This window comes from Alligator mississippiensis, chromosome 5 (genome assembly GCF_030867095.1).
Source record: "Alligator mississippiensis isolate rAllMis1 chromosome 5, rAllMis1, whole genome shotgun sequence".
Lineage (NCBI taxonomy): Eukaryota > Metazoa > Chordata > Crocodylia > Alligatoridae > Alligator > Alligator mississippiensis.
Genome location: NC_081828.1, coordinates 61,613,445 through 61,633,020, shown reverse-complemented (window position 1 = coordinate 61,633,020; position 19,576 = coordinate 61,613,445). Strand labels below are relative to the sequence as shown.

The following is a 19,576-nucleotide window of genomic DNA, read 5'->3' as shown; positions in this document are numbered from 1 at the left end:
GTTTTTTGACCAACTGTATAGTTGGGATAGAGTTAGACAAACTTTTGAATGCAAGGCATTCTTCTTCAGTTCTGAGCTGTTAAAAAAATAAATTAATTGACTTGCTTGGAAAAAAAAACAACTTAGCCAAAACAAACAAAACAACTAAGAAACCATGGATTTGATTGAAAATAAGCTGTTGGAATGAGGCTGGATGCACATGTTGAAGGACAGACAGAGCAGAGCTATGCCCGCTGCTTGCAGATGTTAAAAAACAAAACAAACAAACAAAAAATGGTGCTTTACTTTAACTAAGCATGCTCTTGTGCCTAGCCCAGCACGTGCCCAGGAGAGGTAATGCCTTAGTTAGACCCAGCTCGTCCGATGTCTGTATAGATCAGGCACTTCAATGGGACTTTTTTTGGTGCTTTTATCTAATAGCCAATTGACTCAGCTTTACTTTGACCTGGCTCCTTTGGCACTTTTATGTAATGCTCAGCTTCTTCCAGTAAAGTGTGTTTACTTGTGGCTGAATGGGAGTGCAGTTTGGTGCCCTCTGGGGAGATCTTCATCAGGGTTTGGTAGTCCCTCCTTCTCCCTTCCAGCCACATGGAAGTCATCTGCCTATATCATTTGCTTGCTTTGAAGGTAGGCAGGGCTGTGCAGCCCTGGACAGTCTGGGGCTCTGGGTGGGACAGGGAGAGGAGTGATATAGCTGGGATTTAGTTTAGGACCAGAACTGGGGAGAGGTGGCACACTTACGCTTAGGCAGGTTCAGCTGTGGTGATGTTGTGCTATAGTAATAGTGTATTCCTTCTTTCCATACCCTCACTAATTGGGGGCTATGTAAGCATTCATAGATGTGCTTCAGGAGTGGGGGGGGGGGAGGGGGCACTGTAATTAGAGTGGCTCTGAGAGCAAGTCTAATTAAAGCACCCATGTTCTGTGATCAGTGTCCCCATGCTGAAAAATGGCAGCAGGGGAACTTTACTAAAGGTTGCCAAATAAGCCTTAAAGTGCCCACAATGCCATTTTTCAGCATGGGAATGCTGATACATGTGATACTGTAGTCTGCTGGGGTGCGGTAATTACTATGTTCCAGCAGACTCAATTAAGACTGGAGTCTGCTCTGATGCACAGTAATTTACAGCACATTGGAGCAGCTTCACTGCATGTGTATAGGCGCACTTTGTGCCTGTTTTACTATTTGTGGGCCTTAGTCTTATACTGTTTAGGGGAGATTTTTGGCTGGTGTACATGTAGAGATCCCCATGAGGCAGCACGAGAAGAGTGTCCCTTTCCAATGGACTGGTCTAGGTGGTAGCTGCCCTCAATTGGTTTGTTAATGACTGAAACTATTAACTGTATGGGTTTACAGTTGTTAATGTTCAGTGGCTAACATTGAAGTTGTGCTTAGCACATTACAGTTGTGTTTATCCCTTTCTCCCTGTAATAAACCTGGTTTATTATGTTGCTTGTGAGTGGGAAAGTTTTTGTTCACCTTAGAACATCCAGTTAAATTTTAAGGTTTCTGGGTTGGGGCTTGAGCCAGGTTGATAAAGTTGGGGTTGGTGTAAATGGGAACTTGGCTCTTGTTACTGCTGTCCAGGGCCTAGCAGAAAGGTTTTACATAATGTAAATGTAACCTATGTCAGTAAAAAAGTTTTTGGTTTTCACTAAAAGTTTGCAGATTGTCATTTAAAAAAGGCAGTTTTTGGGTTGGGAACCCTAAGCTTAATGAAAATCTTTAATGGGAGGGAAGGGCTTAGTTTTTTTGGATTCTTTTAACAGTATAATTTCTGGCAATGCTTCCTCTCCTTCCTTCCTCCCACCATTCTAGCCACTGTCTAACCAACAGTAACAACTCTAAAATGTTAAAGTAAACTGGGACAGTAACATAACTTGTGGGAGTGAATGAGGTACTAGCCCAGGTCATCAATTTAGTGAAGCTGCTAGAACGGTGTCCCCCACCTCTCCTCCTGAGAGTCTGCACCCCATCGTTAACGCATCACACTGAATGAATGGACATTACACTGATACTGTAGCTGCAACAACAAAGGCTAGCAGACTATACCATGGCAGCAGCAGTCAGGGACCTTTTTGAGTCCCTGAAGCAGGTAAGACCTACATGCCCTTCCTGTGCTTTCAACATCTCCTCCCCACCCATGCTTAGTGGCACCTCTCCCCTCAAGAATCCCACATAGGTTTGTTTGCTTGGTTTGTTTTTGACTAGAGAAAAGATAAATGCTATAATTCTTTAACCTGCCATAAGCAGATAGCAAAGGAGGGGAATGTCTTTGTGCTCTTTTTCTGATGACTGAAAATAAACTCATGACATCTTTCTCCAAATAAATGTGCAATACAAAGCCTTGATCTGCACTTTTTGCTGATGGATCAAAATTTTCATATCAGATGGAGCATCGACGTGTGTGGAGAGTTTAGTTCTGCTCCTCCTAACCCTTCATTTGGGAAAACCTTTTTTGTTTTGTTTTTAAATATGTAAAAAGGAAAAAAAAAAACTTTCACAGAAAGAGCTTGGCTTCCAAAATGCATGTTCGGAATTTGAGTAAAGAGAGACAAATATTTTAGCATTCACTCCACCCTGAAACCTGAAGATTAGGGTATAGTTTGTGATGCCATCATCCAAGTTAATCCTCTAGCTACAATGAACAAATCAATACCTGATATGTACAATTTTCAAGAAAACATCCTTGAGGGGTAAAAACCTTTGAAGGTTTATGCATACAAAACAAAACAAAAAAATACAAACACAACACTCCCCCTCTCTCTTTCCTCTTAGAGCAGCCAAGAATAAGTTAGAACTGTCCTCTTAATGTATGGAAAATTTAAGCAAGAACTTGTTTTTCAATCTTTTCTGACATTCAGTGACTAAAACTTCCTCTCTTAAAAGCTCATTTGTAAGGATCACACCTCTTGATATAATCTCATGGGAAGTTCTGGATAAGAACATTTAGATTTTCCACCTCTGGTCTATACTCTTTGTCTGGTGTTTCACACAAGTTTCATAACCACAAAGGGAAGGCTGACAGTCATAAAGCCCATTACTTCAGCATGTGGGCATGAAGCAGAGGTTTTAGCATCATATAAGTTGCTGAATTTACAATGCTTCAGTTGTCCGCTGGCCTTAATGAAGAGTGATATTTCTAATATGCTTTCGTGGTCAACCTTTCTATTATACATGGCTGCCCTATATTTGAAATTTTGTGCTATTTTTCTAATTACTCTTGGAGATAATCAGTAACAAACACTCTTTCAGAGAACACATTAAGGCCACATTTTTCAAACGTGAATGCCTAAAGTGTAGTCTCCTTAAGTCATGTGTTTAAGTCTGGATACTGCAAAGCTGGCATGTTTGGCACTCATTTTAAGAAATTATCTCCACTGAAGTAGTCTCAGCTTTCTCACTTTTAATAACATCCGCTCTGCTGATAAAGATGATTTATTTGTCAACTGAAACGTTGACAATTAAAATGTCTCCTTTAGGGACAGAGTAGAACACACATAAGAGAGCTTAAAAATCCTTATGCTTTGAAATGGAGAGCCGTTTTTGTACTGCATCTGGGCTCTTTGTGATGAAATACGTCTGTTCGCCTACCTGTTTTGATGAGCATTATTAAATTCCATAAAAAAGCAGTGGATTTTCATTGCCTTCTATTTATGTTCTAAACATGGAAAACTAAAAATCAAATCAGCAACTTGACCTACAACATCATTCTTTTTAGTAAAGGTCAGATAATGCAGTTTGCATCTGAAGCCCTCGGCCTGGCAGAACTTCCATTGACTTTGACCTGGTGTGAATTATTTTCAAAAGTTTAAATGAAATCTATTCAGTTCAGTGTTGTTGTGATTTTGCATAATTACTTAATCCATTTTTAATTATCAGTAAAAACAAGATAACCTCTTTCTCCCAGTGGCATTATTAGGGTGAGGTGAATGGGGCAACTGGCCCATGCGCCAACCCTCGTGGGGGAAGCAAAAAAATAAAAAACTGCTTCTGGCAGCCATACAATCACGATTGCTATGGCATGGCAACTGGAAGTTGCTGCTGCCTTTGTGTCCTGGGTACCTGACCACATTCTTAGACTACACCTGTCTCCAGCACTAATGACCTGTTTCCAGGTTGATGTTAAAACATCTTCAAATTGCAGCATCTGATGAATTGAGCTCAGGTTCACAAAGCTTATGCATAAGATAGTCTATAAGGTGCATCTCAAACCCGTTTTCTGCCTGACTTCAGATTAACATGGCTAACTACCTCCCTGAAAAAAACTCAACCACTACCAAAAAACTTAATTTCCAATATATAGGACTATGGAAAAAAATTCTGCACAGTGTAACATTTTCACTAATTGCAGATTTATTATAGTTTGTAAAAGACTAGCAGGAAAGGAAATAAGCAAATAAAACATGTCCTTCATTAAGGACAGTCTCTATTTCATCCTGGTGTATTAGATTTTTTTAAAGTTACTATGGGAAAAGACCTTATGATACTTTTGGTTTGATAACTCATAATTTCTTCTACAAGTACAGGATAGTTTAGCACAGGGACAGTTTCCATACTCTGGTTTGTAACCTCTAACATTTCAGAAGACTACCACACTTTGGTATCACACATCCTATAGTTGTAAAGCCAATAATGGTTCTGATACTATTTGTGTACATGTGTGGGGTGGAGTGGGTGGAAGGATAAGGTTAGTTGCAGATCACAAATAGACTTGCCATTGTGTGCATGCTTTTGTAAATAAAGCAACAAGCTTTTATTGAACCCAGTCTTAACCAAGTCCTTAATCTTCTGAACCATCATATTGTGTCTCTTTTTTTTAAATGAATTTAGACAACCTACATTTATATAGCATTTCAAAGAATTCATTGCATAATAAGCATTATGCCTAGCACATTGGTAAATTCAACAAACTTCAACATTTCTCCCAGGTTTTGGAGAAGAATTCAACATGATGTTCATAAGCAGTACAGGTTGTGCCACTTAAGTGTTGCTCACAGCCATTTGTTTTTTATTAAATAGATTAGTAAGGATGAAATTCCAAAATATGCTAAAATGTCTTCAGCTTCTCAGACTTGTTTAAGCAACCAGCTTTGTATAATTTTGCTATAGCAACGGCTATAAAATACTAAGATTATGGCAGCCTGACAGAGAGCACTCTCCATTACTTTTGCTCTACTGTTTATCCTTGGCAGAATATGGCAGTGTTGCTAAGGTCATTTTAGGGAGCTGGAATATCTTCAGCATGAGTGGATGTTGGAGTAGAATTATTGCCATTGTTTTTTACCTTATTTTATGTAATATGAAGAACTTGGAATACAGTATATGAACTAGTATTGGCAGAAAACAAGAATTTCATTTTAAGAAGAAAATCTAACATGGAATGAAAATCGAGACCTTTAGAAATATTTTGCAAAACGAAGCAGTTCAGTTCCCTGCTCTGTCTGATTTAGAACAGATTTAGAGTTATTCTCTCTCTGTAAATCTTTTCTGTTGGAACATTTTACTGTGGCCCAATGAATGTATGTTTATTTGTACACAGAGGCTGCATCCAGATTTGCAGGGGCATGAGCATGCAGTGGCATAAATAGTAGTGGCACAAATTTGTGCTGCCACTTTGTGCCTCAGCACATGCCCCTGCATGTATGCTTTGTTGCAGGACAAACTGCCCCACTTTGGACAAACTGCCCTTGCCCAGCTCCTTCTGGCTCTGGGTGTGTTGGATCAGCAGGGGCACAAATGGAGTAGCAGAAATGCTCTGGCCAGCAACCAGAGCATCTCACTGGAGAAGCAAGCCTCTGTTTGTTCCAGTGCACACTATGTTTGTGTCCTCTGTGGCACTTTTTTTCCTGGTGCTTTTTTTGCCAGGAAATTTGCAAATTTGCAGTGTGGGGCACATTTTAATGTTCCATGTGCACAGTTTGTCGCACCACAAAGAGGTTTGTGTTTGCCTGCACATCTGGATGTGGCCAGAGGGAGCATCTACATGTGCACTTTACTGCACAGTAATTTAGTCTACTGCACAGTAAAGCATCACTGTCTACACATGTGCTGCAATTAGGGCCCAGTAGATTAATTTACTCCAGTATAGGATAGTCCTGTCAGACATGGATGGATACTATCCATCGGTGGAGTAAATGACTGCACTTACATGCATGTGTAGATGGTGACATGAGGATTAATTTACTCTGGCTGAAATTGCACCAGAATTTAGTCAGTCACATTAATTACATGTGTAGACATGCCCAGAGAGAATCTGTGTAATCTTCCACATCTATGTGACTGACTTTATTTGCTAGGTCCCTAGGCATTAGGTTTGCAGAGAGATGAAGCTGGAACCTAGTTTATTTTGGGTATCATTAACACAATAGGTAACACATGATTTTTACAGCTGAAGATTCTCTCAGTTGTACTTGTAACTTTATTGGGGATAGTCTTTGAAGGAAAGATTTTTCCTCTACATCAACAGCACCTGGAACAACAAGGCTGTTTGTGTCACTGGCTGGTGCATCAATACAGGTAGTAATAAAACCCAAAAGGGGGTAGACTAAAAAGAGGGCAGGGAACTGTAGCTTCAAGTGTACCTTTTGTGTTCACTCCATAGGAACTTTAGCTGTATATTAAGGTTAGTGTCCTCCAGTAGAAGCCCTTCAGCAAAGGGTGGAAGTATAAATGCAGCTGTTTTTCCACAGAAAGCAAGTATGTATAGATGCCTTTTGCATAAAACAAATACAGTTTCCATTCCCTGATATTAGCAATAGTGAATTAAGACTGGGGACTGATTGTATAATTCAGGAAAATGGAAAATCTAAAAGAAAGGTATAAAAAGAAATTGTAGGGGAGAAAAGCAAGAGTTTACTTGGTGTATAGAGAAAATTAATTGTTAGCAGATTATTTATTTTCATGTTAACATCTGACATCACAAGGTTTTAGAACTACATATTTGATTGTTATTTGTGTTTTGATATTAGTATTTTCAAGTATGGTTAAAGGTTGACCTTTTACTTAATCTCTCATCTAGTCACCACTGCCATTTTTGGTATATGCTGCCCACACAACACTGCATTGTTTGCAGAGCAAATTTAATGCACAATTTAAAATGACCTTTACTTTACTTTAATATTAGCATTGTAAATGAGAGTCTCTGTCAACACAGCTCCTGCCAAAACACGGTGCTGTAGCAATAGCACTGCTGGTCAATCTCACCAGTTACTGTCATTATTGATAAGTATGAATGATCTGGTATGTTTTACAAGTCAGAGGAGCTTCTTCTGCAATTCTGCTCTGATGTTTTTATTCTTAGTTTTTACTGTTGCTCAAAGACTTAATAAGGTTGTGGATGTGCAAAAAATGGGAGAGAAATTTAGACCTTATTCTATGTCCCTTCAGTAGTAATTGGAGTTTAGCTAATATATAATAATTGTAATGAAGAATTGGGTCAGAAGGAAGATCTAGAATATTTGAATGAGTAGGTTTTGAGAGAATGATAAATATAGAATGGAATTTATGAGTAGACTAGAAGAAAATCAGATGTTACAATAACTGTGCTTTAATTCTGATGAGAAAACTTAGTAAGCTTTCTCTTTGAATTAATGAAACAAAAAGACCAGAGAAACAGTAACTGTTGTTAGTCGTTTTTACTTTGCGATAAATTAAAGAGTGAAGAAATGCTACATACCTACTTGTTGAATACAATGTATCAGGTAATCTAGTTTTTAACATATTAAATAAAAATCCATTCAAAATTTTAAGCTTATAATACATTTCCATAATACAATACCATTACTGCACACACATTTGTTAACATTTATAGACCAGACATCGTTGTTGATGTGTTTTTAGCTGCTTTTTTTTTTTTAAGTTACCAAAATTATCAGCTGAAATTTTTTCTCCCATTGTTGATATATTTCCCTTCCGTAACCATCTTTATCAGATACAAGAACATTACCCTGCCTCATCCAAGTCACTGGCAGTTCTATGAGTTGTAATACTTTGGTCAGAATCACAGTACCATGTGAACAATAATATTTCCTGTCTCAGTTCAGTGCAATTAGGGAGGAGGTTGTCCCTCATTCTACTCTCTCATTCTTGTATAAAAACTAGCTTCAGTGCCTTCCTCCTCGTTGGGTTTTATCAAGCAATCTCATGCATGCAGAGCTATTCTGTGTTCCTCCCAGCATTCCGGAGGCTAGCATTACCATTCTCCCTACTGAAAGCCAGCCATGTAGGAAGACCTATCTGTAGGTTAAGTGACATAAGTAGTCTACCACCATTTCTCTGTTTCATCAGACTCTTCACTTGAGAGTGTTGGCCTGAAGCTGGTTTAAAAGGCTCAGGTAGGCTTTGGATTTCAAGAATCGAGGATAGGAATCCCTCTCCATAAGTACATAGACGGTTTTTTGGGCTTCATCAAAGCTTGTGAGGGTTGGGTCTTGAGCTTTTTTAGCTGTTGTTTCTCTTGTACGATAATCAATATTAATCTGGAAAGAGAAAATTAAACGTTATGTGTTTTTTGTTTTTTTTTAACTTGCTTCCTGCTTCTTTTTGTTACTTTATCTTACTGAAACAAACTCTTCGATTTCACTCCAAAGTGGGTTTTTTTTTAAAGTTAGAACAATTCGTCTGCCTTCATATGTGCTGCCTTTTTATTTTACCTATTAAATATAAAATTGGTACACTAACTGCACACAAGAAATACTGTTCATTGTTGTAACACAGTTGCTCCTGGGGTTGAAGAGCCACAACAGAAGAGTTTAGGTGAGGAAGTAAAGAATAACTTTAAGTAAAATAACAAGAGGACTTTTTTTGGCTGAATGTTAAGCATACAGTTTGAAATAAGGTTGATGCTAGTACATTTGTCTTGTTTCCTGCCTTCTCCCCCCACTCCAAAGTGGTCTCTGATCTTTAAGGACTAAAAATCACCAACACCTTAGTTGGTGTTTGAGGCAGGATGCCCTCATATCTTGTTTGGCATAAGTTCAAATCAGTTCAAAGGAAGAGTGGCACCGGATGAATCATTACTACCACCTCCACTTTCCAAGCAGGATTTTATCCATTCATTGACCTGCCTTATGTAATTGTGCTTGTGAGACTTTGGTAGGCTTGGAGCACAAAGCAGAAGTATAATAGGTAAATTAACAAAACCATGAATGCCTTTTCTTTCCATTTAATTAAATGGATATTTGTTTTAGAATAACATGTTTGTTCTTTTTCATGGCTATCCCATAATATTTCAAATATAAATATGTACACATTAACTTTGTACTTACTTGTTTAACAGCATTTGACTGAACAAACTCCTCATATATCCTCTCCGCTTTGCCATGTAAGTGATCAGACTTGGTTTTCTTGTATTCTTCACAGGCCAACCAGAACTCCATATTCTCTTCACTGAACTCTGACTTCAGAAATTCCCGAAAGACTCCCTGACCTCCTACAGCAAACACAAATATACAGTCAGGTTTAGCATTATATTTAAGACACATCAGAAGAGTAATAGTTCAATAATAAAAAAGTATCAATAATAAAGTAATGCACTTACTTTGGCTGGCAAGAAGCTTTTCCAAAGACTGGGACCATTGCATCACCTCTTCTGCAGAAAACCTATGGTGACAAAAAGGAAAGGAAAATATATAATATAAAAAACAAAGTATTGTACTTTTAGGAAGGCTTAAATGATTACAGAATGCTATGAACATGAATTGCTTATTCTTAAAACTCACAATTGACTCTGCATAAAATTGCTAGCATTGTTTGGAGATTCAAGTGAGGCAAATAATAAACAGAGCTATACAAGTAAGTTAATGAAAGACTGGAAGGCTCCATGTTTACCTAGATTTGACCCTGAGATTTTTAATTAACTTTTACCATAGCCTTGAGAGTGTCATTTTATCAACCTGTGCTACTATTTCCCCATCTCTAAAATAGGGATAATAACATTTCCCTACCTCACAAACTTGTTGGGGAGCTTTAATTTATTAGCTCCCGTAAAATAGTATGTTTGATAGACATCCCTGAAATAAGTATATTTATAGAAATTAATACAGTAGTTTGTACAGACAGAATATAGTAATTTAGCCTTAGTTAACTATTAATATATGTTACAAGAGCTGAATACTTACATAACTTTTCTGGAGGTAGAAGATTTGATGCCAGATTCAGGATGTGGGACCATGGACTTCAAATAGCTTTTCAGATCAGCACCACTGAAATCAATGATCAAACATTTGTAATATATACATTATTCTGGTTAAATACAGTTGTATTTATGTTCTGAAAGAAAGTCTTAGAACTTGTACATGTTTAAAGCTAGAGTTTTTCACTCTGATAGTTGATGCCAGCCAGGCTACTAATACATGTAATAGCTCTCAGAAGAACAAGAGGTTCCCACTAAGAGGTTTGACCCTTGCCAAATAAAGCCTCTTCCTTTCCATTCTATACTGAACCTATTTTAATTTGTTTTAACAGAGAAAAATCTGTTCCCCCAGATTCTTTTCAGTTCAAGTCCTGTTGTAGTAATATTATAGTTGTTCAACACTTTGTGCCTGTGAACTCTATGAAATGGCACTAATTCTAAATCCTCAAGTTCCTGATATGAATTTCACTTCAAATACATTTGATTACTACATCACATGTACTTACAAAGCCTTTGGCTTCTTTTTATGGACTTTGCCTTCTGCGACCTTGCATTCGGCTTCTTTCATTTCAGTTGGGTTGTTGTGGGAAAAAAATAATCCTGGCATTTTGCTTAATATTGGTGTAGGGTTGTCTTCTGCAGTGATAATCCATAGAGTTGCAAATGTCAGCTCACAGACTGTGCCGCCGCTTTTTATTGATGCAAGCAGCTTCTTTCGTTGGTGGGAACAGATCTGTTTATCATGCAACCTTACCACAAGCTGTGGAAGTTCCCCTTTTTTCGGCACACAGTGACGTGTATCTTTGAAAAAAGAAAACAGCAGTGTCTCGTGGCTAAGGTTAAACCGGATGAGATTATATCAGTTTGGTTAAAAAGAAAAAAAAAGCTTTAACATTTTTTTATGAAAAAAACACAAAAATTCTTGATTATGTCTGACAGGTGCTCTTGACTATGTCTGAGGTGTTTAACATTTAAATGTTAAAAACTAGATTGTGCCATACTTCTATTGCATGCAATTTGGGGATCTTTCTTTGAACATGTGCCAAATGTTTCCCATTCACCTAGGGAGGGTACATTTGCTATGCTACAGAACGTACCTGTACTACATAATATTAGGGATACTAATAATCCATTTTTTTATAATGAATTTTATTGGCATACTAGAATAGCAAGAATAATGACATGACATATTGTCAATGCTAGAGTTCCACATGCAATAAGCTTTGCAGTTCACACACTTGAATACTGTTTGAAACATTGATAATACACTTTGATTAGCCCTGGTCTAAAATATGTATACAGGAAACATGTTTAAGGATACTTTTAGTAGGAGGAAAGGACTTTAAAGCTGCATTGAGTACATTCAGATTAAATAAACATTATAGCACACACAAGGGATCTGTAGGTTTTGCTAATGAGTTTATATTTTTATATATGAAGATACTTGCACTTGTGCCTTAGTGAATAAAAAGGAAAGGGCAGAATTCTTCAGCAAGAGAAATGAGTTGTTTGGATTCCATCCTTTTGCGGTGATTCCTGCCCATTTTAAGGGCATGTCTATATTACTTCCATGATGATCCTATACCTAGCACTCAAAAACAAGGCCTGCTCACTCAGTCCCACTCCATGTGCACTACTTACCAAAAAAAAATATATCTTTGCTTCTGACAAATGGGCAGGAACATTCTCAGGCATGGACAGATCTAGAGTTTTGGAAAGGGAGGTGCAGATGGTGTGGTGTATCATTATATATAACACAATACACATTTTTCTCCAGTTAAAAATAAACTAGAAACTTTACTAATATTTACTAGGGGCCTAGGGCTGCATTATCCAGTTTACCATTGAACCAAAAACAAATATAACTTAATGGGAATGATTTAAAAACAATCTGCAGGGCTGTGAAATAGGAGCTTCATTATCAGGAACAGCTAATAGACAGTAGCACAACTGAAAACACAGGTGACTGGTGCCTCTTGAGTCAGGGGGTCCACTTCTGGAAGTGGCGCAGCTGCTTTTGCTGGTGGCCCCACTCTCCGGCCAACGCTCACAGAGTGGGCATCAGTGCTCCCACCTGCCCGTCGCCTAAACAGGGAGTGTGGCCTGACAAGGGGTGCACCAGTGCTCTCAGGGGGTGCATGTGCTCCCCTGTGCACCCTCTTCGCATCGCCACTGACTGCAAAACAAGTGATAGCTGGATTGGTGGAACATCAAGATCATTAAAAAGAAGAAAGGGTTGTTAACACCTGTGTAGAACGAAGAGTTTAGAAGGGATCAGATAGGTTACAATGAGCCATGAAGTTGGATGACTCTCTCAGCCCTGCCTGATTAGAAATGCTGCTACCATTGCCAGGTACTTAGTTTGAATCTTTGGGTGGAGCAGGAATCAAAATGGGGTTCAAGTGCAGCAGTGCACCCTCTCTTGATCTGCCTTTGCTCTCAAGTTTTGTCTCAGCTGTGTTCCTGAGAGTGGCACTGGACATACCCAGCACTGCAATAATCATGACCATTTATTTCTTCCAGTATATGGTGAATGTGGAGTGAGAGCAATTGGGTAGGACTTTTTCTTGGTAGTGGCATAATCATGCCCTTAGATGTCTTTTGAACCTTTCTATATATATCCGGTACTTCTGCAAAGTTTAATTTGTTTGTTTTAACCCTGTGTGAGTTGTATAATTTATCCAGGGTTTCCTGGGATCACAGTAAAAGTGATGATTTACTGACTTGTCTGAAACAGCCACAGTGTATTATTGAGAATATGGTAAGAATGAAAATTGTGTCTAGATAACTGATATAAGTGCATGGATTCAACATCCTATAAGACTTATCTTGAAAATTAAATCTACGTCAAGACTGACCTAACCACCAGAGCTTAGCAATCCTTTGTACATTAACAGTGACATAAATATATCTGTCTGAATGCTTCCTGTGGTACTGTTCATGCTCCACAGATGAACACTTATTTACTAAATGGTTTCAAACTCATTCACCCCAAAAGACTAAAAGGAAAAGAAGAGTTGGCTGATATAAACATGTCTTTAAACTAGGTGGCTGAATTTTCTGAGGCAATATAACAATTATGTAGTTCACAAAACATTTAGGTCAACATGGGACCTAGCAAAAATATAGAGCCTAATTTTCAGTAAATAATGATTCACCTCAGGTCCCCTAAATTAGTGACCTGATTCTCCATTTTTTTGAAGCCTTCTCTTTTTGTTATCCATATGCAAAGTAAGCATCAAATGCCACCTTTGGGATTTAATAGCAGTTAACTTCCAATGTGTATAGTGTATTTGTACCTATACAGGCAGTCAAAGATTTGACACTGTGAAGTTAGAAAGAAGTTTGTCTTAAGTTCCTGTGGGACCTGATCTGATCTCACAAACAAATACTTCTAACCTAGCCTGCTCCAGACTACAGAAAAGACAGAGTTGCATAAACCGACTTTGCCACCTTCTCTGGTCCTATATCAAATATGGCAGAGCCAGAACCAAAGGCCCTTGCCTAAAATTTCAGGTATATATAAAGTACACACACATGTATGTGTATGTATACATATATGTGTGTGTATACACTTATAGAATCATAGAAAATTAGGGTTGGAAGGTACCTCAGGAGGTCATCTAGTCCAACTCCCCAACCAGATCATCCCAGCCAAGGCTTTGTCTAGCTGGGTCTTTAAAAACTCCCAAGGATGGAGAGTCCACAGCCTCTCTGGGTAATTTGTTCCAGTGTTTTACTACTCTCCTAGTGAGTTTTTCCTAATGTCTAACCTAAACTTCCCTTGCTGCAACTTGAGACTGTTGCTCCTTGTTTTGTCATCTGCCACCACTGAGAACAGCTTAGCTTCATCCTCTTTCAGGTAGTTGAAGGCTTCTATTAAATCCCCTCTCCATCTTCTCTTCTGTACTCTACATAAGTCCAGTTCCCTCAGTCTGTCCTCATAAGTCATGTACCCCAACTCCCCAACCATTTTTGTTGCCCTCCACTGGACTCTCTCCAATTTTTCCACATCCTTTCTGTACTGGGGGGCTCAAAACTGGACACAATACTCCAGATGTGGCCTCACCAGTGCTGATACGAGGGGAATAATGGCTGAGACCTGCCATTAGAGGGCTGGTAAACAGGTACATGGCTAGGGCTGCAAGTCTGCTCCATGGCTGCCCTGCTTGCCAGCTCTCTAGCCACAGTATAGACCAGGGAGGAAGGGAGAAGCCCCCCCTGCACCAATTGAATCACCACCCTGCTATGCCCTGAATCATTCCACTGCCAGACATCATCCCCTGTATTATTCCTTCACTCCCTAGGTTGCTGCTCTGCCACCCCAAACAGCCCAAGAGCACTGATAGCATCCTCACCCCTCCTATTCCTGTGCAACTTGATACAACCCTTTCTGGGTCCTATAGCTGCCCAGCAGTTCCTTGTCCCCCTGCCTCTCCTTCAGGACTTGGCAGGGGCTGGATCCAGCTGTGTGGGGACAACGTGGTATGTATGTGCCTCAGGAGCATACATGGAGGGGGAATTCTCCCATTCAGGCCTCTGCCACTTGTGGGCTGATTGGGATGGCAGGGTGGTGATCTGGTTGTGGATGGGCTGATGGGGTGATCAGGGTGGCAGGTGGATATTCTTGGGGTAGAGGGAGCAGTTCAGGGGTCAGGGAGGCAATTTTGGGTTCTGAGGGGACTCCCTTTTTCCTCTCTCCCCATGCCCTTTTCCTTGCTTCCTGCTCCTCCGCTCCCTCTTTCCCATGCCTCTCTTCCCTGCCTTCACCCCTTTCACCTCTCTCCCCTCTCATCTGCTGCCCAGTTGTTTCCAGGTGTCAGTTCAGGGTCATAGAGTCCTCAGTGATTGCTAGTCCAACTGGGAGCAGTGCATATCCTGGGATAATGAAGGACCACAAGTTGGGGGTTTTATTTTAGGTGAACACCCAGAAGTTAACTTAACTTGAGGTAGGTAGCACAACTCAAAGATAATCCTCACCTGAAGATACCTAGAGGGCACTTAGCACTAATGAACCTGAACGGGTGATTGATCAAGTTTTAAGTGCCCCTAACATGATCAAAGTGTAACATGTAAACTCATCCTAATATGTCAACTCTTCAGTATTAGACTAAGTATCACTAGGAACTTCAGATCTTCGTGAAGGTTATTCTTTTTTCAATAATAAACAGGCACTTTCCTCCTCTGAGTATCTCCATCCTCAAGTCATCCCTTTCTGTACCTGTGTAGTGTTTCCATCTCACTTTTCTGAGTGTGAATCACTTCTTCTGTCTAGGACTGGAGGTGGGCATAGGTGGAGGTAACCCCCAGCTTGGTTGAAAGAAACTGAATAAGCCTAGAGTGGGTGACCTCATTGCAAGGACTGTACAGATAAGTGTGTAGAAACAAATTTCCTTCAAGGATAAATTCTGTACCATGATGAAAAAGAGACAAGAGGAGAAAATAATTATGTAATATGTTGGAGGTGGGAGGCATTTTTGGCAAGAATGAGAGGGAACTTCATCTGAGCTTAACATTTGTAAATCCTGACAAGGTCAGCCAGTTTTGATGTGGACTTTCCTGAATTTAAATTCTGTTGCTAATTAAGCAAGTATGTATGCCTTTTTGATATTTGTGGACTATAAGGCACTATTTATGTATTTTAAATAGTCTTACACTCATCTTCAAATCATGTACCTTTTGCTGCCTGTGAATTTCCCAGGCTCAAAAAAGAATTTCAACCATTCTGTGGCGGTATCAAACCCAGCATGTATGTGGAATAATAAGCATAAGTATTAAAGGATTGCTACAGAATTTCTCTCCTTATTATTGCCATTATATGAGTTCATTGGGGAGGTGATAGAAGCCCAGGCACTTCCCTTTTCTATGCCTCAGTTCAACCACAAAGTACCATTATCTATTTCATAGATTGATGTACTGCACTGTTAATTATTGTTTGTAATGATTATTTGATGGGTAATTAAGCTATTGTGTGGTTCTTTCTTCATGATCACCATAACAGTGCACGGTAGTTAATATTTTGGAAGCTGAACTATTAATTTCATGACAGCTTTGAAAGGTTTGTCCAAATAATAGTACTAATAATCCTGTCCACAATTTGATTAAGGAGGGAGAACTCTTTCATAATGATTGGCATTATCCCTGTACAGCATGACAACAAAGGATAATTTGTTTGCAGCCAGTGTAACAGGCTGTCAGTCATGCCATAATTTGCCTTTATTGTTTACAAAACATTTCAAAATCTCCTGTGGGCATGCGGTGAATAACACATCTAATTCTAAATTTTAGTAGAAGCAATTTTCAAACACTAGAGGAGATTCAAATGTCAAATATGCTTTATAATTCTAACTGCATCAGAAGTGCTACTGAGTAAAGGCAATTTCTTATAGGAAGAACCTTGTAGAATTTGTGCGTGCTTGCGTGCGTGCATGCGTGCACACATTTGAGAGAGAGAGAGTAATTCAGGATTACAAAGTGAGCAAGTTTTTAATTAAACTGAAGAGAAAAGAAAAATCCCATGAACTTTTACATGCTATTTGCTTCTGTCTTTGTGTTTTCTTTCCTCTGCTTCCTTATGTTCTTGCTAAAGCACTAAATGTGGGGATGCTGAATACATGTGCCCTATGTCTGCTCTGACCTGTTTTAATTATTCAGCATTCCTGCGTTTCAAAATGGTGATGGGGCGCTTTAACTAAAGCTTGTCAAACAAGCTTTAGTTAAAGGCTGCTGCCACTATTTTGAAGCTCAGGATGCTGAATACACAAGAGACTGTGGGCATTTTGGTTTAGAGCGGTTCCTGAGAGCTTCTCTAATTAAAATGTCTCCTCTCTCCTACCCTGGAGTATGTGTAAAGACGCCCTTCAGATTGCCTTGCCTTAACGCCTGTTTAGTTTACTCCAGTTTCTTAATGGTAGATGCATCCTTTATTCTACTCATGCTGTTATGAGGCATCTGAACCAAATAGGCACGTGGGAACAAATTTTCTGGGGTGGAGTATTTTATTCTCTCATGCCCTAAAAGGCCCTCTGTTGGTGAATATCTTCTTCTTGATCATGAGAGCAGAGCTCCAACCTAGCTGTGAAAACAAGTGATTTCTTTGAAATGTTGCTGTCTTCTACATGACCTGAAGATAGAAGATGTAGAGCGATCCTTCCGTTAAGTGACTTGCTTCAAGGAAATTGAAACTAGTTTCTATTTGGAAGGAAATTGAATTCATTAAAAAATGTTAGAGGTCGGGTTTGTTTTTTTTTGTTTGCTTGTTTTCTTGTTTCTCTTTCTCTTTCTTTTTTTTTTTTTTTGGTGCATTTCCCCCCAACATTAAATATTTTATAGCAAATATTTTGGAGCATAAAGAGTAACTAGGTTGTTGAACCTGATACAAAACAGGTATCATGTAGTCTGGGTATTATGGACATGTAGTCTGGCTATTATGCCCACAATGCCATTCACATTTAGTTTTGTAATTCTTGCCTCCTTTTTTTTTCTTTGGAATGTATAAATGACTTCTGGAATAGAATCCTGATCCCATTAAAATCACATTTTTCCACTGGCTTAATCGAGTCCAGTATTTTCTCTCTGTAGAACTCTGGTCATACCTGTTGGACCTCAAGCTGAAATCTTGGCCCAATTTTGTGAATATGACTATCATACAGGTGGTATGAATGAATTGAGTGGGGTATTCATATGAGTAATTTTACTCATTTATTTATTTGAGTTATAGGCCACCCTCTCCAAAAAAGGCTCAGGGTGATTTACAATAAAAGAGAAAATAACTTATTAAAAAAACAAACATATTAAGATAAGGTAGTATATAGTAAAATGAACTTTCCAAACAATACCCAAGCTTAACATTGCTTGCTAAATGCCTTCCCAAATAAAGAGATCTTATATTGATTTTGGAAGAAGTCCAAACTCAGGCTTGGGCAGGGCACAAAAGGGAGGGAGTTCCAGAGTTGGAGAAGCAACTACTGAGAATGACCTTCCATGAGCTTTTGCCAAATTAACTTGGCACACAGCTGGTACTTGCAGGAACTAGCTCTTGGCTGACCTTAAGGATTGAGATGGAACAAAAAGAAGGCAATCCCTTAGCACTGTAGTGTCCAGACCATTTAAGGCCTTATAGGTCAAAACCAGCATCTTGAATTGTGCCCAGAAAACTGTTGAAAGCCAGCGCACTGACTCTGGACCACTGGAGTAATGTGCTCATGTGCTTAATCATTTATACAGCTGGGGTCTTACGGTATTACTATGGAAATACAACCTTTTTGCATTCAAGCTATTTAATGCATTTTACAAATCTACAAGGGAGATGATTTCTTTTAAATTCAGGCTTTCTAAATAAAATATCTCTCTTACTTTGACTGTGGCGGGCTTGCCTACCTTTGCCTGGTTCCTTGGGCTTAGAGAATTGCCAAAGCCATTAGTAGGTCAAACCCACCAATCAGAGACCAGCAGGGAAGGAGCCTCAGGAAAAGTCTACCTTGCCCCTACATCGGGGGAAGGTGAGGAGCAGACCTAATTGAACACTGCACTCCATTTCCCCCCATGATTGGCCAGTCCTCAATCTTGGGGCAGAGGCCCAAAAGGGTATATAGGGAGCTGTGTGCACAGCATGCGGGGGAGACAATGAGGGACAGAGAAGAAAGAAGAAGCTGGGGCTGAGAGAGAGCTGGGGAAGAGCCCTGAAGAGCCTGAAGTCTCTGCCATTGGACGGAAGCAGCAGGTGGCCACGTTCCCAACCCCTCACTACGAGAGAGACCAACGAGCTGGTGCAGGCATTGCTGCATGGAGGGTCTGCGAGGGACAAGGACCTTGGGAGGTGCTCAAGGCAGCTCGGCTCTCCAACCCCAGCATGAGGCCAGATGGTGCAGGTGTCGCTGCTTGGAGGGTCTGAGAGGGACCAGGACCTTGGGAGCTGCTGGAGGCAGCTCAGGTCTCCAACCCCGGCATGAGGCTAGCACCCACCAGTGCAGATGCTGCTGCACAGTGAGTCATCGTCAGACCGAGGGCCCTTGGAGTGGGCAGGGGGCAGTTTGGGCCCTGTTACCCGCAGGCTCCGCAGCGCGGTAGGCCTGTACTGGAGCCCCAGCCCTGGGCATGCATGAGGCAGTCCAGGGCCACAACCAGCTGAAAGGCCGAGCCATCTGGGTGTATGAACAAGCCACACACCCCACATGGGGACTGAGACAGAGCACCTGCTGCAGGAGCTGCTTGCCTAGCTGGGGATGAAACACCGGGACCCCTTGCTGGATCTCTACTTGCTGGAAAGCATGAGTTCTTGGGCAAGTGGGTTCCCACCAGGGAGGGACAGAGAGGATAGCCCCGTCAGAGGGGGTTTAGGCTAGAGAGAGAGAGAGAGAGACTCCTCTAGAGGAGGTGGGTATTTGAGATTACCACGCCTTACTTTTTGAAGTGTTTTATTGATTGCTTGCTGCGTCTTA

The 19,576-nt window shown here is 40.0% G+C and overlaps 1 protein-coding gene across 1 annotated transcript; it reads right to left on the bottom strand.

The window, feature by feature from the left end:
* Positions 1-7,623: 7,623 nt before the first annotated feature.
* RGS1 (regulator of G protein signaling 1) lies at positions 7,624-10,851 on the bottom strand. Its single transcript, XM_006276532.3, has 5 exons — positions 10,643-10,851; positions 10,123-10,206; positions 9,543-9,604; positions 9,271-9,434; positions 7,624-8,481 (listed from the first exon to the last, which is right to left on the bottom strand). Exons 1-5 carry the CDS (start codon positions 10,741-10,743, stop codon positions 8,296-8,298), a joined length of 597 nt encoding a protein of 198 aa, XP_006276594.1. The 5' UTR covers positions 10,744-10,851; the 3' UTR covers positions 7,624-8,295.
* Positions 10,852-19,576: the final 8,725 nt, after the last annotated feature.

Bases quoted from the DNA above. Each gene is read 5' to 3' on its own strand.
- RGS1 (XM_006276532.3), bottom strand. From the start codon at position 10,743: ATGCCAGGATTATTTTTTTCCCACAACAACCCAACTGAAATGAAAGAA. The intron at 9,435-9,542 runs GTAAGTGCATTA...TGTTTGCTGTAG, and splicing joins AAAGCTTCTTGCCAGCCAAA to GAGGTCAGGGAGTCTTTCGG. The intron at 8,482-9,270 runs GTAAGTACAAAG...TTCTCTTTCCAG, and splicing joins AGTCAAATGCTGTTAAACAA to ATTAATATTGATTATCGTAC.